Here is a 20,931-nt window from a genome sequence, read left to right on the forward strand (position 1 = left end):
ATTTTGGGTAAATTCGTGCTATCCTTAAAGTCTACACTGTGCATCACAGTTCTGTTACCTAAACGCAGAAATATCCAATCTTGACGATTGCTTAAAATGTCAAAAGCTCAGATCAAAGCCACAGTAATACCGTAATAACGTAAATAAAAACAATAGAAATCAACTCCAACTTAAGAGAAGTTCCACCAAAATAGGTGCTTTTAAGGTTGCGGTAGGATGTCTCAAGAGACTATTATATGCTAGCAGGAAAAAATAAAATAAACTCATTTCCAACTTAAAAGACTAATTCATAAGTGATGAGATCTCACCACCAAGGAAGTGATAAACATGGAAGAATGCAAGTTTGAGATTTACAGTGCAAGTGTTTTGATAACCCGACTGGCAGATTAGCTAACTGAAATATGACGACGTGTTGTGTCCTTTAACAAAACAAATTTAACAGTCATGGTTTTTTTTAGGCTCATCAGCAATTCATCATCATCTTGTGTCTTTGCTCATTGTTTTCCGCTAGTTTGATAATGCATTTTAGATTTTTCGCCCAAATCTGCACAGCTAATGTAAAAAACATCTGCAGATTCTACAAACTTTGACTTTTAGACCCAACATCAATATATAAGCCATAGGTGGTCACTCTTGATGTTTTTATGCGCCAAACGCCTTTCCTTTTCGTCGTGAGAAAAACACAGAACTGGCTGGTGGTGGGAGTGAAGTGACTACAAAATTCATTTTTGGTTGTTTCCAAATAATGTGAAATATGAAAATATTCTTGTTAATAGATTGGCTATCTTAGTCCAACTCTTTCTAGTTCAAACAGTCAGATCACATGGTGCAAACGAGCCCCATCAGTATTTGAATGACGTTGAGGAGGATTGTGATGTACACGGTTGAGCACAGCCTGTAGGGGAATTCGATCGAACCGGCCCATCAAACCAATGGTTTTTCAAACTTCAAAGACGAAACAGAGAATGAAGGAGAGTCTTGAGATGGCTACAGCTGGATCAAAGTCTTTCTTTTTGCTCTGAATATACACCACATCTTTCGAAGTGAAAAACACTGCATATACGAAAAATGTGGCTTGTTCTGAAGATCGTAATTTCACTGACAAAGTGAAGAGAAGTACATACGCATTCTTACAACAGAATGCATCTTTATGCAATACCGTAGCGGCTTTCTTTCCATCCTCAGGATGGAAAATGTATCTTTACCCACTATAAAAAAAACTAGACTGACCTGGATTGTTATTTCTATCCACAAAAAAGAGGCTGAATAATGCATCCCTGAGGACATTACAGCAGAAGATGATGATGATGATGATGATTACAGGCGGTTCAATCGAAATCCCACAGGCAGTGTAGTGTAATACACTGGAAACAATAAAAGGGCCATTTTAAGACTTTTGGGGCTTTTGGGTTTGTTGGCATGAGTGCAATCGAGGTCAATTCAGTTAACATTTGGGTTACGAGCATTTTTCTATAACACACAATAACGTGCATCATAACAATCACACTGTAAAAGCCTAAATGAAGCCTAATGTATAAAACATGATACATAATTTTGACCCTCAAAGATAAAACAAAATGTTTTCTGTTGGGTGAATATGCAGCAAGCCTGCGGTTATAGCAAGTTATGAGTTTGAACACTGTAAACTCAGAAGAAGACAGAAGTGTAAACACCACACCAAGCACAAACAAGAGCGTAACTACCGAAAACGTAGCACATTATGATAAAAACGCAATTTTGAAACCCAAGATAGTGGATTAATGATCATTAAGCAACATAAGCGAGATCATGTTATATGTTGCCTGACAAATACTTAAGACTGAGGATATTTTGGATTCACCCTGATTTACGAGGCAATGGAAAAAGGCTTGTCTCAGGAAAAAGGATACAAAAGAAGAAAATACTCAACAGCAGATACTGCTGTAAAAAAAAAGAACTAAATCAGGGCATGATTGTGCAAGTCTGTTGAGGCACATGCACAGTGAATCCCACCCAAACTCCACCCATATTTGCCTGACGGGTGTTGGAGGGTCAGCGGAGGAAGCTAACGTGAATGCGTGTCGTGTCGTGTGTTAGACAGCGATGCTGGAGAATCCTGCTCCAGAGGCTTTAACTTGGGACTGGAGCGCCGACTGGTTACTGAGCGCTCCGGTGGTTTGCAGAAGGAGAATCTGAGGTAGAAAGAGCCGGCTAGGAGTGGGCAACTCCGTTCTTGGGCAGATCAGGGCTGCTGGCCACCTGTTCAGAGGACAAACTGAGAGATGACGTCTTGCTGGTCAGTGAGGACATGCTGCTGCTGACGAGACCGCAGTCCTGGACCAAACCGATGGAGCCGTTTAAACCCTCACTACAACAAAAGAGAGGGAGGCAATGAGAACTACTGTGGTGGACAAAATAAACCACATATATGTATTTAAATTTCATTCAATGTAGTGGATGTAAAACATGTATTTCTGAAAGCAAATGATTGAGTCTCACAAAACCTGTCAGGATAAAGTTCCCCCCAAAAATAAAAAATAATATATATTTTTTTTTCCTTTAACAAATTTAAGTAAAATTCACTGTTATATTTCACCTAAGAGTTAGTGAATGCTCCTCTCGTTGCAAAGCATGTTCGTCTTGTCCGTTTTCGACTGAGACCCGCTTGTACTTGCCATCGTGGTTCTCCTGAAGGCAAAATAATTTAAGCTCAAGCACAGTGATGTAAATCACATGAACTCCCTGAACTTACAATACAGCCTCTACAATAACAAAAAAACCAACTACTTTTACAAATGACCTTGCTTAAAAATGGATTTTCTGCTCAAGACACGGCAGTGGCCTCATAAATTATTCAGAGGTAATAGAATATATTAATTATGAATAATTAATAGAAGCTCTATAAATTGCATGTCTCACTAACCATGGCCATCTCCTGTGTCCTCATGTCGATCTCTCTCTCCACCTGGTGCAGCTCGTGACTCAGCTGTTCACTGGACAAACTCCCAGAGGACCAGTCCGCTCGAGGCGGCTGGGACATCACTGAGCTTGGCTTCTGCCAAAGGAGAGGATGAGTCGCTGAATCATGATATTTTTACACACACACACAGTCCTGGTAAACCCTACGTTATGGGGACAAAACGTCCTCAAAGATAATTTGGTACCATTTAGTTGGATCCAACATGTTGTGAACAGGCCTTTAAAATGACACCCTGGTAAATTGACAATCTCACCTCCAGGCCACGGCTCTGTGTCTGTTGGCTGATTTGCTGGTTGACCTGCTGTAGCTCCATCCTCAGCTGCTCACGCGCCTGCACGGCAGGGGATCTGCAGGATGAGCGGAACATATTTTGCTCATTTAGGACATTACAGATTAAGACTTAACTGAAACCAAGCGATTGCTTGTAAAGAGCGAGGCAGGGCAACATACCGCTCGCTGAAGTGCCCCTGAGACGTTTGGTGCGGCTGGTAGGAGTCGCCGCTCCACCCGCTGTGGTTCGCATAGGTGTAGTCGGCTTCAAAGAAAAGACAAAGACCATTCAAAAAAACTAAATAATCGCGTTGTCCCGTTAGCAATGCTGATACAAAGCAGGAGGAGTTTACCGGTGTGTTTGGCAGAGTTAGGCAAGGGTGGCATCGCGCTGTTTGGCGGGTAGCCAGATTTAGACGTGCGTGAAATCGCGCCAAAACGAGACACGGTCGGCAGGGAGCCAAAGGGAATGATGGGGTCGTCGTCTTTCACGTCTGCTGCTCTGCGTTGAAGCTCCAAGCTGTGCGCTCTCAGACTTTTGCCTTTGTCTATATTTTGCTGGGAGAAATGGTTACAATTTAGCTGAAGAACTTAACTAAATTAGAATATGCTTAAACTCGTTTTCAGCATACTATTATTTAAATATTTTCAACTGTATTGGTCAAATATTTAGGAATATAATCAAACTGTTTACATGGAATAAGCCTGAACCACGAACACAACTCACTGGTCCTCTGTTAATACATATACGGCCTTTGGTTTGTCAACAGTATGGTTAGTACAAACTAGACAGAATAAACACTGATAACCTTTTGTAATGGAACAGCCACTGACAACAGCTCAAAATTGAATTGTGAGGGAGAAAACTGGACGAAATCTACTTGGAACGCGAAGCCTTTCAGCTTTAATGAACTCAAATTTACATTTTCTAATGCAATTCTTGCCCATAGAAAATGCTAAATTATGATGCTAAGGTGTTGGTTGGTTGCCACTAGGGAACGACTTCAGATTTTTTTAAGTCGACATTTATGTGATTAGTCGTTGATGACGTCATTGATGAACAAATAAGCCTGAACCTCGAGCCGAGATTCGGTTACTTTGTGCACAGCTATGGCATATGACACAGCGCTGCCCACAAGGCTATTGCTCCTACATAACAGCTTATGTTTATCAGTTCTTTTGTCTTTGGGTCTTTTTGTCTTTCCCACAGATTTCTGCTCGTTCTAAATCAGATACAGATAAAGGAGCACAGTAAAGATTACATTTATATGAATGTATTAGTGAGAGCATTGCAAGTGAATTCATTCTACCGGGCAGCGTCTCTCTACTACTAATAGTGAAGCTGTGGGTTTTAGTTACTAAGAAATATATGCTAGAACTTTTCAGTTTCTAAGCTATTTTATTGATAGAACACATTTCTGCGCTACTGAATAATTCTGTGTGCGCGCATTCTGCACGTGCTGTGTGAGCTACTGTCTGTATGTGTGTGTTACAACGCAGCAGCGCATTAGTTTAGAACGGCGATAAACTTACATAAGTTTACAATAAGCTGCTTAAAATGTGCATTCTGTTCTCCGATCAGTTTTGAGCATCCAGATTTATCCAGACATATCTTGTGGAGCGCTCTCAGAGTATGCATTTATTCGTCACTTTAACTGTTGGAAACAGTGTAAAAATGGACTTCAAAGATTTCTTTTCCTGTTGCGCCCTCTATAAGCCATTAACAGGCGACGTAAAGCTAAGCGTCATTGCAAAGCATTAAACTAGTCTGTGCAACCCCTAGTTGCCAGAAAATTGCTATGCGGTTGCTAGGGAGTTTTGTGTGGTTGCTTACAGCCGCAAGTCAAAAGAGCCCATTACTATAAGTTTTTATAATATTGTGTTCCCTAGAAATGGCTCTAGAAAGTCTATAGCAATAGAAAGGCAAAACTTACTGTTTCCATGGAGTTCATGCCCTCTTTGGACTTCATATCCTTGCTGCCGATGTAGGAACCGAAGGTGTCACATGACCAAGGGGAATATGAGGCGGTGTAGTCCTGTTCCCGGAAGTGTCCAAAACCGTGGGGGTTCTCCTCCATGTACTGTGAACAATACGGACATGGCAACTCATTACCAAACGCTACCTACTAGGGCTGCATTATTTCAAATCATTTGCGATTTTAAAAAAAGCTCCATATTTAACTAAATTTTGTGATTATATATCAATACAACTATGACATAATAGCAACAACAATAATATTTATTAACATTATTACAATTTTATTATTAAATAAAACCATATATACTATATTTCACTATAAAAAATTATAATTAAAAAAATATTACAAATTATTATAATCTTTCACTGTAAAATGATTACTGTAAAATAAGTCAAATATAATAATAATAATAATTATATCTTATTTTACATTACAATTGTAAAATTACAATACTAGTATTTATGGCTGTCTTCGATTCTGAACGTTGAACCAGTGTTTTATTTAGATTAAAAGTGCAGCCCTTCACCCATCTTCTTTATTATCATTGTTTATGTGAAATATTCTCCTGGCTTACATGGCTCTGTCCCCTCATGTCCTGAGGGTAGCTGGGGTCGTATGAGTGCGAGGAGCCGAAGTGCAGCGGGGAAGCCACCTTCCTCTCCTCCAGCTGGGCCATGATCTCCTGTCTGCGACGGTGCAGGTAGTCTAGGGAGGGCTGTGCTCGTGTGTAGGTATTCTGGGGACACATTATTCGGAAACACTTTCTTTAGGTTTGAAACAGGACCGATGCTGTTCAAATATTGTAAGCAACGGATCTTACCCTGTGGTAATTCCTGATCTGACTGGAGTGGTTATAGTTCTCAATGGCGTATCTTTCCTGAGCTGATTCTGGTGGGTACGAGCCGCCAGTGCTTTGGGGCTGTAGTGGCGGGGGGACATCCGGACTCCTTCGGACCAGTTCCTCCCGTGGGGCGTATGTTTGAGGATGGGAGTAGGCTGAGTGGCGACGGCCATCGTGGTGTGAAGGGTATCCGTAATGGGAGCTGGGGTTGGGATACTGATGCTTTGAGTAGGAGGAGCTGGAACAAGTGTCCAGATATGGTGGCATGCCTGGATCTGGAGCGGGATGACGGGCGTAGCGTGGTTGGTGGTGGTGGTGGGGATAAGGATTACCTGTTGAAATGAGAAAAATGGAAACATTTTTCATCTACTAGTGCAACAATGTGTTTGTTTAATTTTTTTTTTGTGTTTTTGTACCTGCAGAGTACTGGGGGGATTCATATTGGGCGGATGGTGGCGGCGGCGCTCTAGTTTCAGGGTAATACAGTTCAGACTGGTGTGATGAATATGTGTAAGAACCTCTAGGCACAGCAGACATGTGCTTCTGCCCGACTGAGCCTTCGCCTGCCACCCTATGGTGGGAATTCATGAGCATTCCAGATTTTGGGATGGATTCCAATCTGAAAATCAAGAGAGAAAGTGCAGTCAGTCCGCAGTCTCGCTTTTTTAAGATAATAAATATTTTCAACTCGAACCAATATGTCCATTTATGCATTTGTATGGCAAGTAGCTGTGTAACAAGTTTAATATTGTATAACAGTGTTGTTATTAACTATAACAGACTATTAAAAATCCATCATTTTAATTTGTTTATTAAAAATGAAGCTGAATTTTATGACTTCAACGTATTTTAAGTTAGTTGTCAAGGCAAATTTATAATTTTTGTTTGATTTTAAGTTTGTCATCTAATATTGTCATTTTATATTAAATATACCTATTAAATAACAAAAATTTAAATAAGAGAATGATGAAAGGAGTTTGTTTTGGCAACTAACTGAAATAAAATAAGTTATAAATAAGAACTAAATTACTAGGATTGAAATAAAAAATAAATTAAAGCTAAATAGAATTAAAAGGCAAAAAGCAGTTTAAGGCAAAATCACAAATAATATTAAAATGAGTCAATTAGAATTAATCTATACTGCAAAAAATAGTGTTGATGCTGCTACTACTACAATAATAATACATGTTAAATTTAACCAATAAATTCCACTAAACATGTCGTAAATTACACTATTTTGATCATTTATTTATAGATATTTAAAATATTGTTATTTTTCACATAGCTCTTAATACATCCAAATTCCTTTATATTTTAGGAAAGTAGTCGTTGCAAAGGGATCACCACATTTGGGGATCTGTGAAGTCAAAAAGTTTGAAACCCCTGTACTAAGTAGATGACCGTGATTTTACCAAATACAACATGTTCCTGGATCAACATCCTTGTTGATCCTGAAACAACATTCCAATCAACCAATCAGATTTGAGGGAGTTTTACAGCTAATATCAAGTTTAGGTGCTTCTACATCAGTGTTATTCACCTATCATTCCTCTCTGATTTTAGGGGTAAATTATGGGTTGGGTTTAGGAGTAGGGATAGGCTTAGGACTATGTTTTTAGACAGCAATGTTGTTCCAGGAACAATGAAAGATGTTGATCCAGGAACATGTCTTGGCAAAATCACAGAGACACCAATCAATAAATCAAACTCACGAGTCTGGAGGTGAGCCAGGGGCACTGAGGCTCCCCGAGTCCATCTTCCCCGGTTTGTGTGATGGATCATAAGACGGGTCTGAGCCTCTGGAAACCAGGTGGACCAGAGAAGATCCAGGTCCTGCTGCTAGGATGCCATTGGTGATGGAAGAGGATTTGCGTGGAAGGCCCTCCATCAGCGGCCCCTCGTCAGGTAACAGACCAGCGCCGAAGTCTAACTCGTTCAGCTGGGTCAGGGACTGACTGAGCTGTCGGCGCAATCCCAGACGTTTATTCATCTTACGGTACCTGTCGTCAGAGAAGAGAAGGTTAAGCTGCTGCTAATGCTTATTCCATAGTGTTTAACATCATTAACGTGCCGCTCACTTTTCAAGCTCTTCCTGAGAGTGAGCGAAGGTGCAACTTGCTCCACGAGGACAGCCGCCTTTTTGTTTCATGTCCCGACACATGTAGGTCTTGTATTTGCTGTGCTGAGGTGGCTGTGGGCAGGAAGTGAGATATGTTTACTCGTATTTTTGTGCAAGGTACTTGAATGTTTGCAATCTGCGATTTTGTTTCCCACCTTTCTGAATAAATTAAAGCTAAATAGAAATCTTTAGAAAAATCTTTCTAAATCTTTAACAGAAAATGCTAATAAGAAATACTATAATAGTATATAAATACTAAAATAACACTGATATATAGACAATTAGTCAATAACTGTTTCCATCCACCTATTTTTATGCAAACTTTGGGATATTGCATATTACTTTGGTATAATCTTTATACCTAATCTCCCAGTCTTACACGATTGCGTTCCCAAACATCAGGGAACACATGATAACATGACAGCGTTTATTGCATTTTGTGCTCTGAGGCGTAAGTCATTAAGAAAAAGAGCCACAGTTTCTTCCCTTACATTATTACAGATATTTTTTATTTCCCAGGAAGTCATGATTTTGTTCTCTTGAAAATATGGGATGGAAACGGTGCTTTATTCGCATATGTTTTATGCGATATTCCAATATTTTGCGCTCAAGTTAAATTCACAACTTTGGATAAAAACCAACTATTGTTGCAAAATGTAGAAAAAAATGTTGCTTCTGCTACTACTACTAAAATAATAATAATATATACAAGCCATTTCATCTTCTAAACACTGGTCGTAAATCATGAGACAATTCTGAATCATCATTTTGATGAGTGATTTAAAGGTATTAATAGGTATTAAATATTAAAATGTTGAAAAGTTAATATTTTGTTTGTGATCTGGTTACTGACCTGCTGCTGATCACCTCCCTTCTTGCTATGGTTCTGGATGAAATCCACCAGGCCGTGAACGACGGTCCGCACCGCTTCCAACCCTTTGGCTAGCTGCTCCCATGTGGGCGCAGGGGCATCTATCAGCGCAAAACAACAGGCATAATTCAGACGATTATGTTTTTATGAATGTATAATGGTTGTACTGGCAAAATGTGTGAATAGAGCAGGCCAACAGACCTGGGCTGGGGTCGATGTCTGCCAGCAGCTCCAGATGGGGTCTGAGGCGGTTGAGATTGGCTGGATCTCCGGTTCTCTGAAGGGCAATGGTGAGTTCCTGAACACTCTGAGCAAATGATGCTGGTGTCTGCAGCTGAAACACACAAAGCCACATAAACACATACTCCACATACCAACAGGCAAAATCAACATGGTTTTATGCACGATGTGACTAGGGTATTTGCTACACCCTAAATGCGCTCTCTACACAGGGAGGGGCGTTACTGGAGAATTTAAACGTGTAACACTGGGTAGTACCTACAGCACCACCTAGTGAAATCTTAAAATACTACTTTTGCGAGTACATACCTTGTCTATAATAGACTGCATGTGGGACTTGTGGGACTGGTCGCCGTACAGTAGAGAGGACCACTGGTCAGGGGCGATACGCAGTCCGCCCTCCATTGCAATCTGAACGATCTGAGAGTCGTGTTCTCTCCGAAGAGCCTCGTATGTGCGAAACTCCTCCTTCAGCTGCATCAAGGAGGAATCCTCATCACGTTTAGTGACCTGAGGTTAAAACAAACAAAATGTTATATATTTAACAAAAAATTATGAGCAGGGTTCCTACACATTTTCAAAATTCCATACTTTTCCTGACACAAATTTCCTAACCTCTTCATACAGCATTATTTTCAGCATTATCTTTGGTATATAGTACAGCAATCTGTAAATATTTTGTTTTCCCTGAAGTGAAAACATGCACTCACATGATGAGAAGAAACCTGAAACGCTTTATAACCGACACATATTTACCTCTGACACATCAGTTTGATACTGTAAATGTTAACGATCACCAGATAGCAAAGTACAGTCTGATTTAGACGATCATTTGCACCTTTAACTTTTGCTGGTTTGAGTGGTGCACACACACATTCAAATACCATACTTTTCCAAACTGCGAAAGGAACCCTGAATATGGTAAAGGAAAAATAGAGGCACCTTAAAGCAGGAGGCCCTGTAGAGGAGCTGCACCACGTGTCCTATGCTGGTTTTTGAGGCCTGGGGAAAACGTGGTTCGAGTCTCTGAACCACGAACAGAACCAGAACCTTCCGTGAGAGGGCCGAACCATCTTCCAGAGCGAGAAGAACCAGCTTCAATGCTTCCTCCTGCATGGCTTTTGGATGACAACCAATTTTTAGTTAGTACCCACATATGATTTCACCGGCCTGCTATCACGTTATGATGGTCAAATCTTACCAGGGCCGAGAAACTGGCAGCCTCTGGCTCTGACGGCGGCCCACAGGTTTGAGGAGAGCTGCTGGGGGTTCTGGTGCTGGAGGATGAGCTCAGTGACGGTACGTTCACCCAGAGAACGGGCCGCCCGCATGGCCCGGATGCGGCCCTCCTCCTCCACCAGTTGGCAGTGCACCAGAGTCACCAGTTTCCGCTGCATGGGTCTGCTGAGCACGCTCTGAGCGGCGCCACTCAGCCCTGCACCTGCACGGACCAAGACCAACAAAAACCAAGCGTTAACTGAGCCTTTTCACTCAATACTAAATGACACGAAGGATGATACACATTGGGAATTGTTAGGTATCCAAACAACTGTCAATAAATAAAAACTTTAAATAAAAACAATTAATTACAATAATTAATACATTAATTTAGCATATAAATAAATATTTAGCATAATTAAATGAAACCATTCATTGTTCCTTTTTGCGGTGCAATCGCAATCTAATTATGATATTTCTATGCATTTGATGACGTATGAATGTTTATGTTGTTAGGTATCCAAACAATTTTTAGAAATAATAAATAAATGAGTGAATAAATAACAATAAAACAAATTTAATAATAAAATAAAATTACAAAATACAATATTTTATTAAAAAAATTTTTTTACTTTTTTTTGTGGCTCAATCGCAATACACTTATATCTTGATGCATTTGATGATGTATGAATGTTTATGATGAATTACTTAAAAACTAAAAATAAGGTGAATTGTTAGGTATCCAAACTATTTGTAAAAAATAATAAATAAAAGTAGGGATGGCCCGATACCGATACTGGCATCGGGGATCGGGCCGATACTGTCCTCATATACTCGTACTCGTACTCATAAAAATTCGCCGATACCACGCACCGATACCACGTACATTTTGCAAAACGAAACTGGCCGCCGCGAGAGCTTTGTCGAGGTGAACTGAGACATAGGAAAGTATAATGTCGGCGGTTTGGGCTCATTTCAAGATAAGGGATGATGACAACAGCAAGGCAGACTGTGAGTTATGTTCAGCTAAGGTGTCGAGAGGAGGGAAAGAAAGTACATCGTTTAACACCAGCAATCTAATTAAACATCTGAAGACGCATCATAGATCTGATGGCCGAGCGCGCGCGGGCGGTAATGCACTCACTCTGTGTGTGCGGGTTACGGGAGAATAAAACGATTCGCGGGACTCCCGCAAACTAGAAATATCTATGAATAAAAAATAAAAACTAAAAGATTTTTATTCATCTCTTGCAGAAAAGCAACAAGAACAACTACAACAAAATAGAAACGATTTACAGGACAGAGTTTCTATTCATAACATGGTTACAGCGTTGAGCGATGTAGCCAATCACAGACATATGTGTTGATTTCTGGAACGCAATGGCAAATCAGAAGCATTTATGAATAGACTCCCCTCACCGCTCAAAACGGACTTTTTTGTTCAGTGCTGAATTCTGTATGCTGGCAAATCCTCTAATTATAACAAACAAAGTGTGGATATTATGAAAGATTGATTGTGCAGTCAGCTTCATTGATAATAACAGAGATGTGTGAGATCGCGATGAACTGTCAGCTTTTAGGATTTATTAAGGGAGCGCACTTTGCGCGCATTCAGTCATGCCAAACCATGCACGCAGTAGCCTGCTTGCTTTTATGTTAAATTAACAGTGGTTTGTGTGTTAATACATTTATTATTTTACTAATTTTTATTTATTTTTAGACTTGTTAAAACAAGCAGAGAAGAAAATAAAAACAGTCTTCTAACCTGTGTTCTAAAATAGTCGTCTTCTTTTCTGGGAGCCTATTACTTTTGCGGTAGAAATATCGGTATCGGTACTCGGTATCGGCAAGTACACAAATGTAAATACTCGTACTCGTATCGGTTTGAAAAAAAATGGTATCGGGCCATCCCTAAATAAAAGCATCAATAAATAACAATAAATATTACAAATATATTACAAATAGAAAATACAAAAACTGTTCCTTTTTTGCGGCGCAATCACAATCCAATTGTCTTGATGCATTTGATGACGAATTAATGTTTATGATGAATCACTTAAAAACCATAAACACTTAAAAAAAAAGGTAATAAAAAAATGAAAATATAAAATACCAAAAAAAATTGAAGCAGTTTGTTGTTTCTTTTTGAGGTGCAATCGCAATCTAATTACATTTTGATGATGTATGAGTTTGATGATAAATCTCTTAAAAACCATGATAGCATATGCTAACTTCTACTGAATAAATGAACAAACGGCAGGGACCTCTGGTGTTGCTCAGGGGTTTGAGATAGAGCGCCAGGTCTTCCACACATGTGCGGGACTCCTCATAGTGCTGGACGTCCTCTGCCGCTGTCAGTAAAGTGACGGGGGAAGGTTTGGGTACCTGCAGGAGAAAAAAACAACAACATTTGTCTGTTACCATGCTAAAGATAGTTCTCGTCTATAACGTCTTGCAAGAATTCTTCACATAACTGACCAGCATTTGATGGGACTGTGAACATTCCTCTTTTACAGAACACGTTCACACCCACAGCCTGCAACACGCTGAGCAACCATTCTCATAACAATGTGATTTATCATCAAAAACAGAGAGAGGAACGACTGTTTTGACCATAAGGTTGGGCTGTCATGGTTATGAGGTTTGGCTGATTAATGGTCATATTAATAACTGCATTTCTGAGTGCAGACTCAAGCTTTAGGACTGAAACTTTAAAATGGTACATTGATTCTTAATTATACCATTCTTTATATATTTTTTAAAGAAATTAATACTTTGTCAACAAGGACACATAAAGTTGATTAAAGGTGACAGTAAACACATTTATAAGTATTTCAGGAGTGCATTATTGTCTTGGAGCTTGATTGAAGTTTAAAAAAAAAATACTATGTTTATAATAAAAATGTTTATTAATACTTATAGATCACATATTAATGCCTTATTCTGCATGACCATGTTTCTTCATACTTAATCCTACCCAATACCTAAACTTAACTACCGTAGTAACTAATAAGCAGTAATTAGGAGTTTATTGAGGAAAAAGCCATAGTTATAGTGTGAATTGTATATTTAACTAAAATGTGACCAAAAATTCTTTTCACTATCTGACTATTATAAATATGTTTGTTTTGGCATTTGAAAATGGCAATATGTATAAGAATATATTATATATGGATATGAATAATATGATTTTAAATATTAAAATAGGAAGAAATACTTCCATCCACTTTGTAATTGCCAAGTCTGATTTCCATACTTACTGTAATTTTTTTTGGACCCAACCCAAATATTATCATTAGTAGTAATAGTGGTACAAACAAATATTTTACTACTATTTTTGTCATTTGCATGAATAAGACCTCTTTGTGTAGTTGACAGATTTTTAAACAAATATTCCACTGGGTAAGGTTACATGAATAATATAATTCTAAATACTGAAATATGAAGATATTATTTAAAAATATTTATCTTTTTGGTGATTCACACTGTACATTTTGGTACCCATCCCAACTGAATAATATATTAGTAGTAGTAGTACGGTAATCATTCTTATTTTCCAATAGTAATATTTTCTGAGCTAATTTCCTTACTTTTTTCTTTATTAATTTTAAGGCAGTCATTTTCTGTGTAGTTGACCATTTTTAAAATACTGCTCATTTCAGATTTGGACAAACGCTCTCATCTACACCTCATCAGCTTTGTGTGAAAACCTGAAACGAACCAAAATATCCGCAGTTACGCAAATGTGACAGCGTGGCATTTTTGTGTTTGCTTAAATTCCCTTATTTGAATGCAGTGAAGCAGTCGATGACTGCAGTCATCTAAAACAATCGCGACTAGACAATTATCTAATAGTTGCGACAGTCATACCTGTCATAGAGTGTGCAGAATAGAGAAGTATTTTCACAGACAACCCTGGAATGACTGGCAAATGTTGATTCAAATTCCTGGTTCTCTATTGGCTGTGTTTGTGAAGAACCCGTGTGTTTTTACTGCCTCCTATCATGCATTCTCACGCTTCGGTATGTCACATCAGGGCTGAAATGCAACCAGACCGGAACGAACGCGAGCTGATCTTTAGAAACCCGACGCCCTGAGCTCCACCTCTCCAAGCTGTACCTGACACGTTCTGCTCGTCCTCTTGATTCAGAAATGAGTGGATGCAGTAAACACTGATAAACACACTCCACGAAAACACAACTTATCAAGGTCATTTGAACAGGGAAAAAAGCACAATGTTTAAGTGACAAGGAACCACTGTAGTTTTACTTCCTCATCCTCGCTGTTCAACAGTTTCGATTGACATGGGGGGGGGGGGGGGGGTCAATAAAGTAAAGGTGTTGCGCACTGGGGCGGCACGTAGCAGTTCATTAAGGCAGTGTTTCTCAAGCCTGTTCCTGGAGGCCCACTAACAACGCATATCTTTGGTCTTCAAGTCTCTACTAAAGATCTGATCAGTTGAATCAGGTGTTTGATTAGAAAGAGTTGGAAAATGTGTAGTGTTGGTATGCCTTCAGGAACAGGGTTGGGAAACACTGCATCAAGGTGCAGTCACATGTACAATTGCGTATTTTAGCAGGTGAAATCCAGTCATTTCACTAGGAATCTCTGCAATTGGGAGTTTTGTGTGAAAGAAAATGGTTTCCCTGCCATGTTTTGCTCATGTTCAATTTGGTCATGCAAATTCAGGAATTTGCATGCGCTTTGTAGCTGTGTATTAATGTGCCGTCATATTTATTGTTACTCTGCAAATTTTTGAGGGTTAAATCCGGTGATTTTTAATAGGAATCCGAAAAGGGCAAAAAGTTTCTCAGCTCATATTCAAATTGGTTACGAGTTGCAGGGCTTGCACGGGGATTTTAGCTGTGTATTAAAGGTGCAGTAAGCGATTTCTTGTAAATGCTGTTGATATTTGAAATCACCAAAACAAATTACGCCCCTACCCAAAACGATCACACCCCTACCTTGATGTCTCCGCCCCTAAATGTTCATGTTCATCACGCAAATCCGCGAACAGAGGGCCTTGCATGGGAATTGTGTAGGATTAAGGTGCGGTCACATTTATCATTGTTCTGCAAATTTTTACAGGTGTACAAATCAACACTGAAACTATTCAGATTCAGCCACCAAGAACTTTCGCATGGATTCCTGTAAAAATGCTCTATTCTGCTGCCAGGCCATTAGATGGCGATTAAACACTATAGATTCAACATGTAATACGCATGTGCTTGACGTCATCGTTTTCAGAGAGTAGCGTTTTTGTTGTTTACACGGAGACCATTTAAAAAAAGCTGTACTTTGTAACCCATTTTCAAAAGTTTTGCGTTTTCCAAAACGCTGTTGTCGTGTAAATGAACTGCCCAAACGCGTAAAAAGTGTGGGTGTCAAAAAAACCCCGGTGTCGTGTAAAACCCCTTAGACTCACCTGGCCGCTGACGAGCTGCAACAGCGCAGTGTTGACGGGCAGCTGCTCGATGTCCGTGCTGATGGCGGTCTGGTCGAATGGGCAGGCCTTGCGGTGCAATTTGTTCAGGCACATTTTGCACACGGTGTGTCCGCAGCCCAGGCTGATGGGCTTGCGGTGGCTCTCCTCGAAGGTTTGCGTGCAGATGGGACACAACAGAAACTCGGTCCATTGCGGGGCTTGCACGGGCATTGTAGCAAAGCGCGGTCTGTGATGCACCGGTCCCCGAAATCTTCTCTTATTGCTGCATTTGTATCAATGTGCGTTTGCGTAAAGCGATACGGCAGTATGTCCTAGAGGTTCCACTGGAACCGATAAAGCTCTTCCAAAGATCACAGTTCTTAAATAGTTCCTGGCATTGTGGGGGCGTTCAACACATAGTGTGAAAAACATAACCTGCAAGACAAAAAAACAATGATTTTACTATGTAGAAAGATGTCTAGTTCATTCCAACATGCTAAATTAACCTATTGTTTTATTCAAATAAAACACCTTTCTAATACCATACATAAATTGAGCCTCGTTTGTGAAACATAAGCACAACAAACTTGTGTGAATCAATGTTACATTTCTTGTTTTGCATGAAACATTTCAATATTTATTATACGTTATTTGCAAATCATTCTTTTTTTTTAAATTCATGTCCCCTTGTAATTTTTCATCAAAAATACTTCCCCTCCCTCTTCTCTAATGATGCGTTTTCTGGCGTGAGGGCGGAACAACCTGTCACTCACATGAGATCGACCAATAGCAAACCACAACAATCCAATCAATTCCCAATGGACAAAATCAAGTCCCACCCTAGGCTACATTTTTTCTTGTTCAAGACGCCATTTCATTCGGATTTACGCCACAATAGGGAAGAAAAGACTATCGCAACTTCCGTTTCATGTCGACTTTAAAATAACTTTTGTTAAAGAAAATAAATAAATACTCTCTCACGAGTTTTTTTTAAATGTGATAATCAGCCTTTAATTAAACATTAAAATTCCAGTATATAACACTAGACGGCCCTGAGAAATGTAAGCTTATGCTGCTATTTAAACTGTCATTAACAACACAAAAACGTAACATAAAAAAACGACAAACTGAAACTAAAAAAACAAAAATGAATGAAAAGTCTAAAAGTTAGTAAAAAATAACAAAAACATAAACTAAAAGGAGTCAAAGGCAATAAAAACAAAATTCAGTTTTTCATCTTTTTACATAAATTTTCACACTGAATTGTAAAGTAATCATTTAAATGAAATGGTTTCACAAACTATTTACAAAAAAAAAAAAAATTCGGCTCACTTTATAAATAAGGCACAAAAACTTTAATGCATCACTTTTGATTTTAGGTCAAATCTCAGGAAAACTTCATGATATCCAAAACTAATAAAAATAAATACTTTTCATACTTGAAAAATAAGTTTAAAAGCTGTTTAGTTAATAATCAAGAAAGAAGCAAAGAAAAATTTGACTTGGCTACTTGGCCTTCGTTGAAAAAAGAAAAAAACAACACGAACACAAAGATTAGCCCACAATCACTAGTGCATAAAATCATATGACATGTTATTTTTGTAAAGATTGTTCTCTCTCGTCATCGTAGACAATCTTATCAGTGACTCGAGTACAGTAGGTTTATTTTGGTATCAAAGAATACCAACCAGGAAGGATCTTTCAGCTATCATCACATTTAAACTCTTTGGCTTCAGCCTGACAACGCCTCTCCAGCACGACAACATGAGCTCTATAAAACATTCAGACCCGGGAAGTCCAGAACAGCAGCAATAACCTGACTCATCATTTATTACAGCTTAGTCTGCGACCGTACCTTAGCGCTGCCCAATATAGCAATTATATAACCAAAACAACACCTCCGCAGCACAAAACCAAGGGGATTTCAAATGACTAATAATAAGTAAAACACAACTGCTTCGACCGCTCCAGAGGGAGACATCACAAGGAAGCGTTCAAGCTCAAATCAAGTTATGTGCCCCTCGCTGTGACTCATCTAGCAAATATCAAAGCTGCGTGAACATGTTTCTAGGAGCAAGAAGGCAGGAATACTGACCTATAGGGAACAGAAACATGAGCAATAACAAAGATCACAGTTTCTATCACATGCGCGGCAGTTGCACACACATGCTTCATTGACAAAGGGAAGCTGAAAATAAAACGATAGGGTAACAACAAGTAACACACCTGTTTCCTTTCTGAATGTTGGAAAAGGAGTACAAATCTCAACACTTAACTATTCAGATTCAGGACTCCACCTAATCGCAATGACACCACCAACTTTCGTAAGGATTCCTGTAGGTATTTTTAGCACAACTTATGTGCAAGTGTGCGAACTGACCCCTTAAAAAATTTGATAAGTAAACAAAACTAATAATATATAAACAATAATAATTTGTATATGATAATGTAGAATAAATAAATATATATATACATAATATAAACATGCATTGGCTTACCAAATGGGTGCATATATAGGCTATGTAACATTCAAATATGTGCTGTTATCTTCAGCAGCCACCCATGCAACTAAGGTACTTCCTCTTGTGGCAGCCATCAAAAGCACCGTTTTAGGAGGCCACACCCACTCATTTTCTTTCTGACATAAATTTATTGGTACCAGGATTTCCAAATAGCTATATTTAAGTTTGGTGTGTGATTGAGGAAATGGGAACCCCTCTCTCTCTCCCTCTATATATATATATATATATATATATATATATATATATATATATATATCACACATATACATATATATCACACACATATACATAATATATATATATATATATATATATATATATATATATATATATAGCAAGTTAGGGTGGCCACTAGGCCTATGTTAAAAAAAACTTTATATAATATATATTACACACACATACAATTCATACATAAATTATATACACACATATATAAACACCAACAAGCTAGCTTGTTAAAATGGCCATTTGGTATAATGTTAACTGTATTACCCACCATCTCCAAACAAGGAACTGATGCCGAAAATGCAGTGTAATCATGACATTGTGCCCTGTTTGTCAACTTCATGTGACTAATGTGTGAAGGTAAATGTATTTAATATGATTCATTAAGGTAATTTACATGCCTGACCCTCCCTCATGCATGTGATTCAAAAAGAAAAAAATATGTTCAGATGCCAATGCGGTCATGGAAAAAACGACCTCAGTTCAAAGCATGTTGACTTATCTCTTGCCATTTGTCTATTGGAAACCCCCTAAAGCAGGTTAAAAAGATTTTGAATTCACTTGATTATCAAGACAAGATTATCGAGCTTATTTATACAACTCCACGTGATTTAACAATAAACAAAACTACATCCATCTTACATATTGTGCTAAGAAAAAGACAATAAGCACGTGTGCACCATCACATTCCCATTAGATTTAGCAGCCAAATAAGGCGAATCAAATGGATAATTATTAAATGACACTCCAAGAAACTCGAAGTCAAACACTTATTGAGAAAATCAGATTTCTAGGCCTATGTAATATTTTGCATAACATCGTACCCCTCAGGACAGGAAAGAAAGAAACAAAGCCCTTTGACTAGAGATGGATTTAACTGGAAAATAATAGAAAACGCATGTACAACTTTAAATATATGGAACCCAACTATACCTTTAAATATATACATATATATATATTATATAACCTACTCGTTTATTTAGCCAAATGCCACGCTATAATAAAGAAACATTACTTATTGAAAAGCTAAGATTGTCAATCTGTTATGCTAGTCAGCTCGCAGGTTAATCAATTGCTATTTCTTATTAAACAAAAACACCTTACTAATACCTACCTCCCACCACGAGATGTTCCCTACATATAAACATTGCACATCAAATTTAAGCTAATAAATTTCGACATTTCGACAGTTTAAACCGAAATGAAATTTGAATATTAAACAGCTAGCCGGTGTGCTAACAAAACAAAGCTTGTAGCGTTCGGCTAAATGTCATTTGTTCAGTTAAAACGGAAGTATCGTTAAAACCCTTGGTACTTGAAATTATATTTTGTTAATTTAATAATTTTTAAAGAATACAAACTAAACACTAACCGATAGTAAAATATATTCTTAGTTTCTTACTGAATAATGTGCTCGTGAGCGTTAGCATTTATGCTACGCCGGTTGGTGCGTCTTAGGTAACATTAACGCGTACAACGCTCGATTGTAATAGTTTTAGGCGTTTCAGTCGAATTACACCTATATTTAACGATATTCACTGCAGAAATGTCGATTTTAGCGTTTTAAATGGGATTCAAGCTAAGCTGCTGCATTCTTAAGCTATAGACTCTTCGCATTGTTTTAGCCTCTATAAACGGTATATATAAAAAACAGAACCGTAAAGGACAATAAACCTACATGATATAAGCAGTACAATATATACTCACAATTTTTGGTTCAGCTCAATCTTCACAGAAGAAGGGCGAGTTTCGCCTGCTGCTGTAATGAAAGTTTCTTTGGACTGTCTGACTGAGTCTCAGAGCTCAAGTGAGAGAGAAGTCCAGGATTGCGCAACCGGAGATCATCCACAGATCAAGATCGTGTCCTGGATGGAGTTAAGAGTCTCAAAACCTGCATAGACAGCATTGGTAACGTCCAATGCTTATTGTTGCCTCAAAAAACGGCTAGGTTTTGAAACACAGCCCATAATCACTGATGAGCCTCTTTAGATTTGGTAAAGGGTGATGAGAAACTCAAGAGGTTGTGTCTGAGCTTTTTTTGTCTGAACAAATGTTTTGAAGAAAATGGTTCTTGTGCATGCAAAAGTCACCACCATGAAATGGTGTTTACTAGTACTTTGCTATGCAGTTTCTAGGATGTTCTGGATGTAGAAACCATCTTCAGTGGTATCCTTCCAGGTCCAGCACAAATCAAAAGAGCCTCCATTCTGGCCCCTAGATATTTTTATGTAAATCTATGCGGTTTTGTTGCCAGGTGTTTTT

General features: G+C 38.6%; 1 protein-coding gene across 1 annotated transcript; it reads right to left on the bottom strand.

The window, feature by feature from the left end:
- Positions 1-1,428: 1,428 nt before the first annotated feature.
- Positions 1,429-20,528, bottom strand: rc3h1a (ring finger and CCCH-type domains 1a). Its single transcript, XM_056256586.1, has 20 exons — positions 20,377-20,528; positions 15,923-16,357; positions 12,762-12,882; positions 10,481-10,720; positions 10,222-10,397; positions 9,589-9,789; positions 9,241-9,373; positions 9,022-9,140; positions 8,128-8,240; positions 7,762-8,049; positions 6,466-6,668; positions 6,029-6,381; positions 5,783-5,944; positions 5,164-5,310; positions 3,583-3,787; positions 3,410-3,494; positions 3,213-3,306; positions 2,903-3,034; positions 2,576-2,667; positions 1,429-2,347 (listed from the first exon to the last, which is right to left on the bottom strand). The coding sequence occupies exons 2-20, from the start codon at positions 16,151-16,153 to the stop codon at positions 2,191-2,193; spliced, it is 3,252 nt and encodes a 1,083-aa protein (XP_056112561.1). The 5' UTR covers positions 16,154-16,357; positions 20,377-20,528; the 3' UTR covers positions 1,429-2,190.
- Positions 20,529-20,931: the final 403 nt, after the last annotated feature.

The sequence above is a fragment of the Rhinichthys klamathensis genome, unplaced genomic scaffold (genome assembly GCF_029890125.1).
Source record: "Rhinichthys klamathensis goyatoka isolate OS25496 unplaced genomic scaffold, OSU_Roscu_1.1 h1tg000127l_1, whole genome shotgun sequence".
Taxonomy (NCBI): Eukaryota; Metazoa; Chordata; class Actinopteri; order Cypriniformes; family Leuciscidae; genus Rhinichthys; species Rhinichthys klamathensis.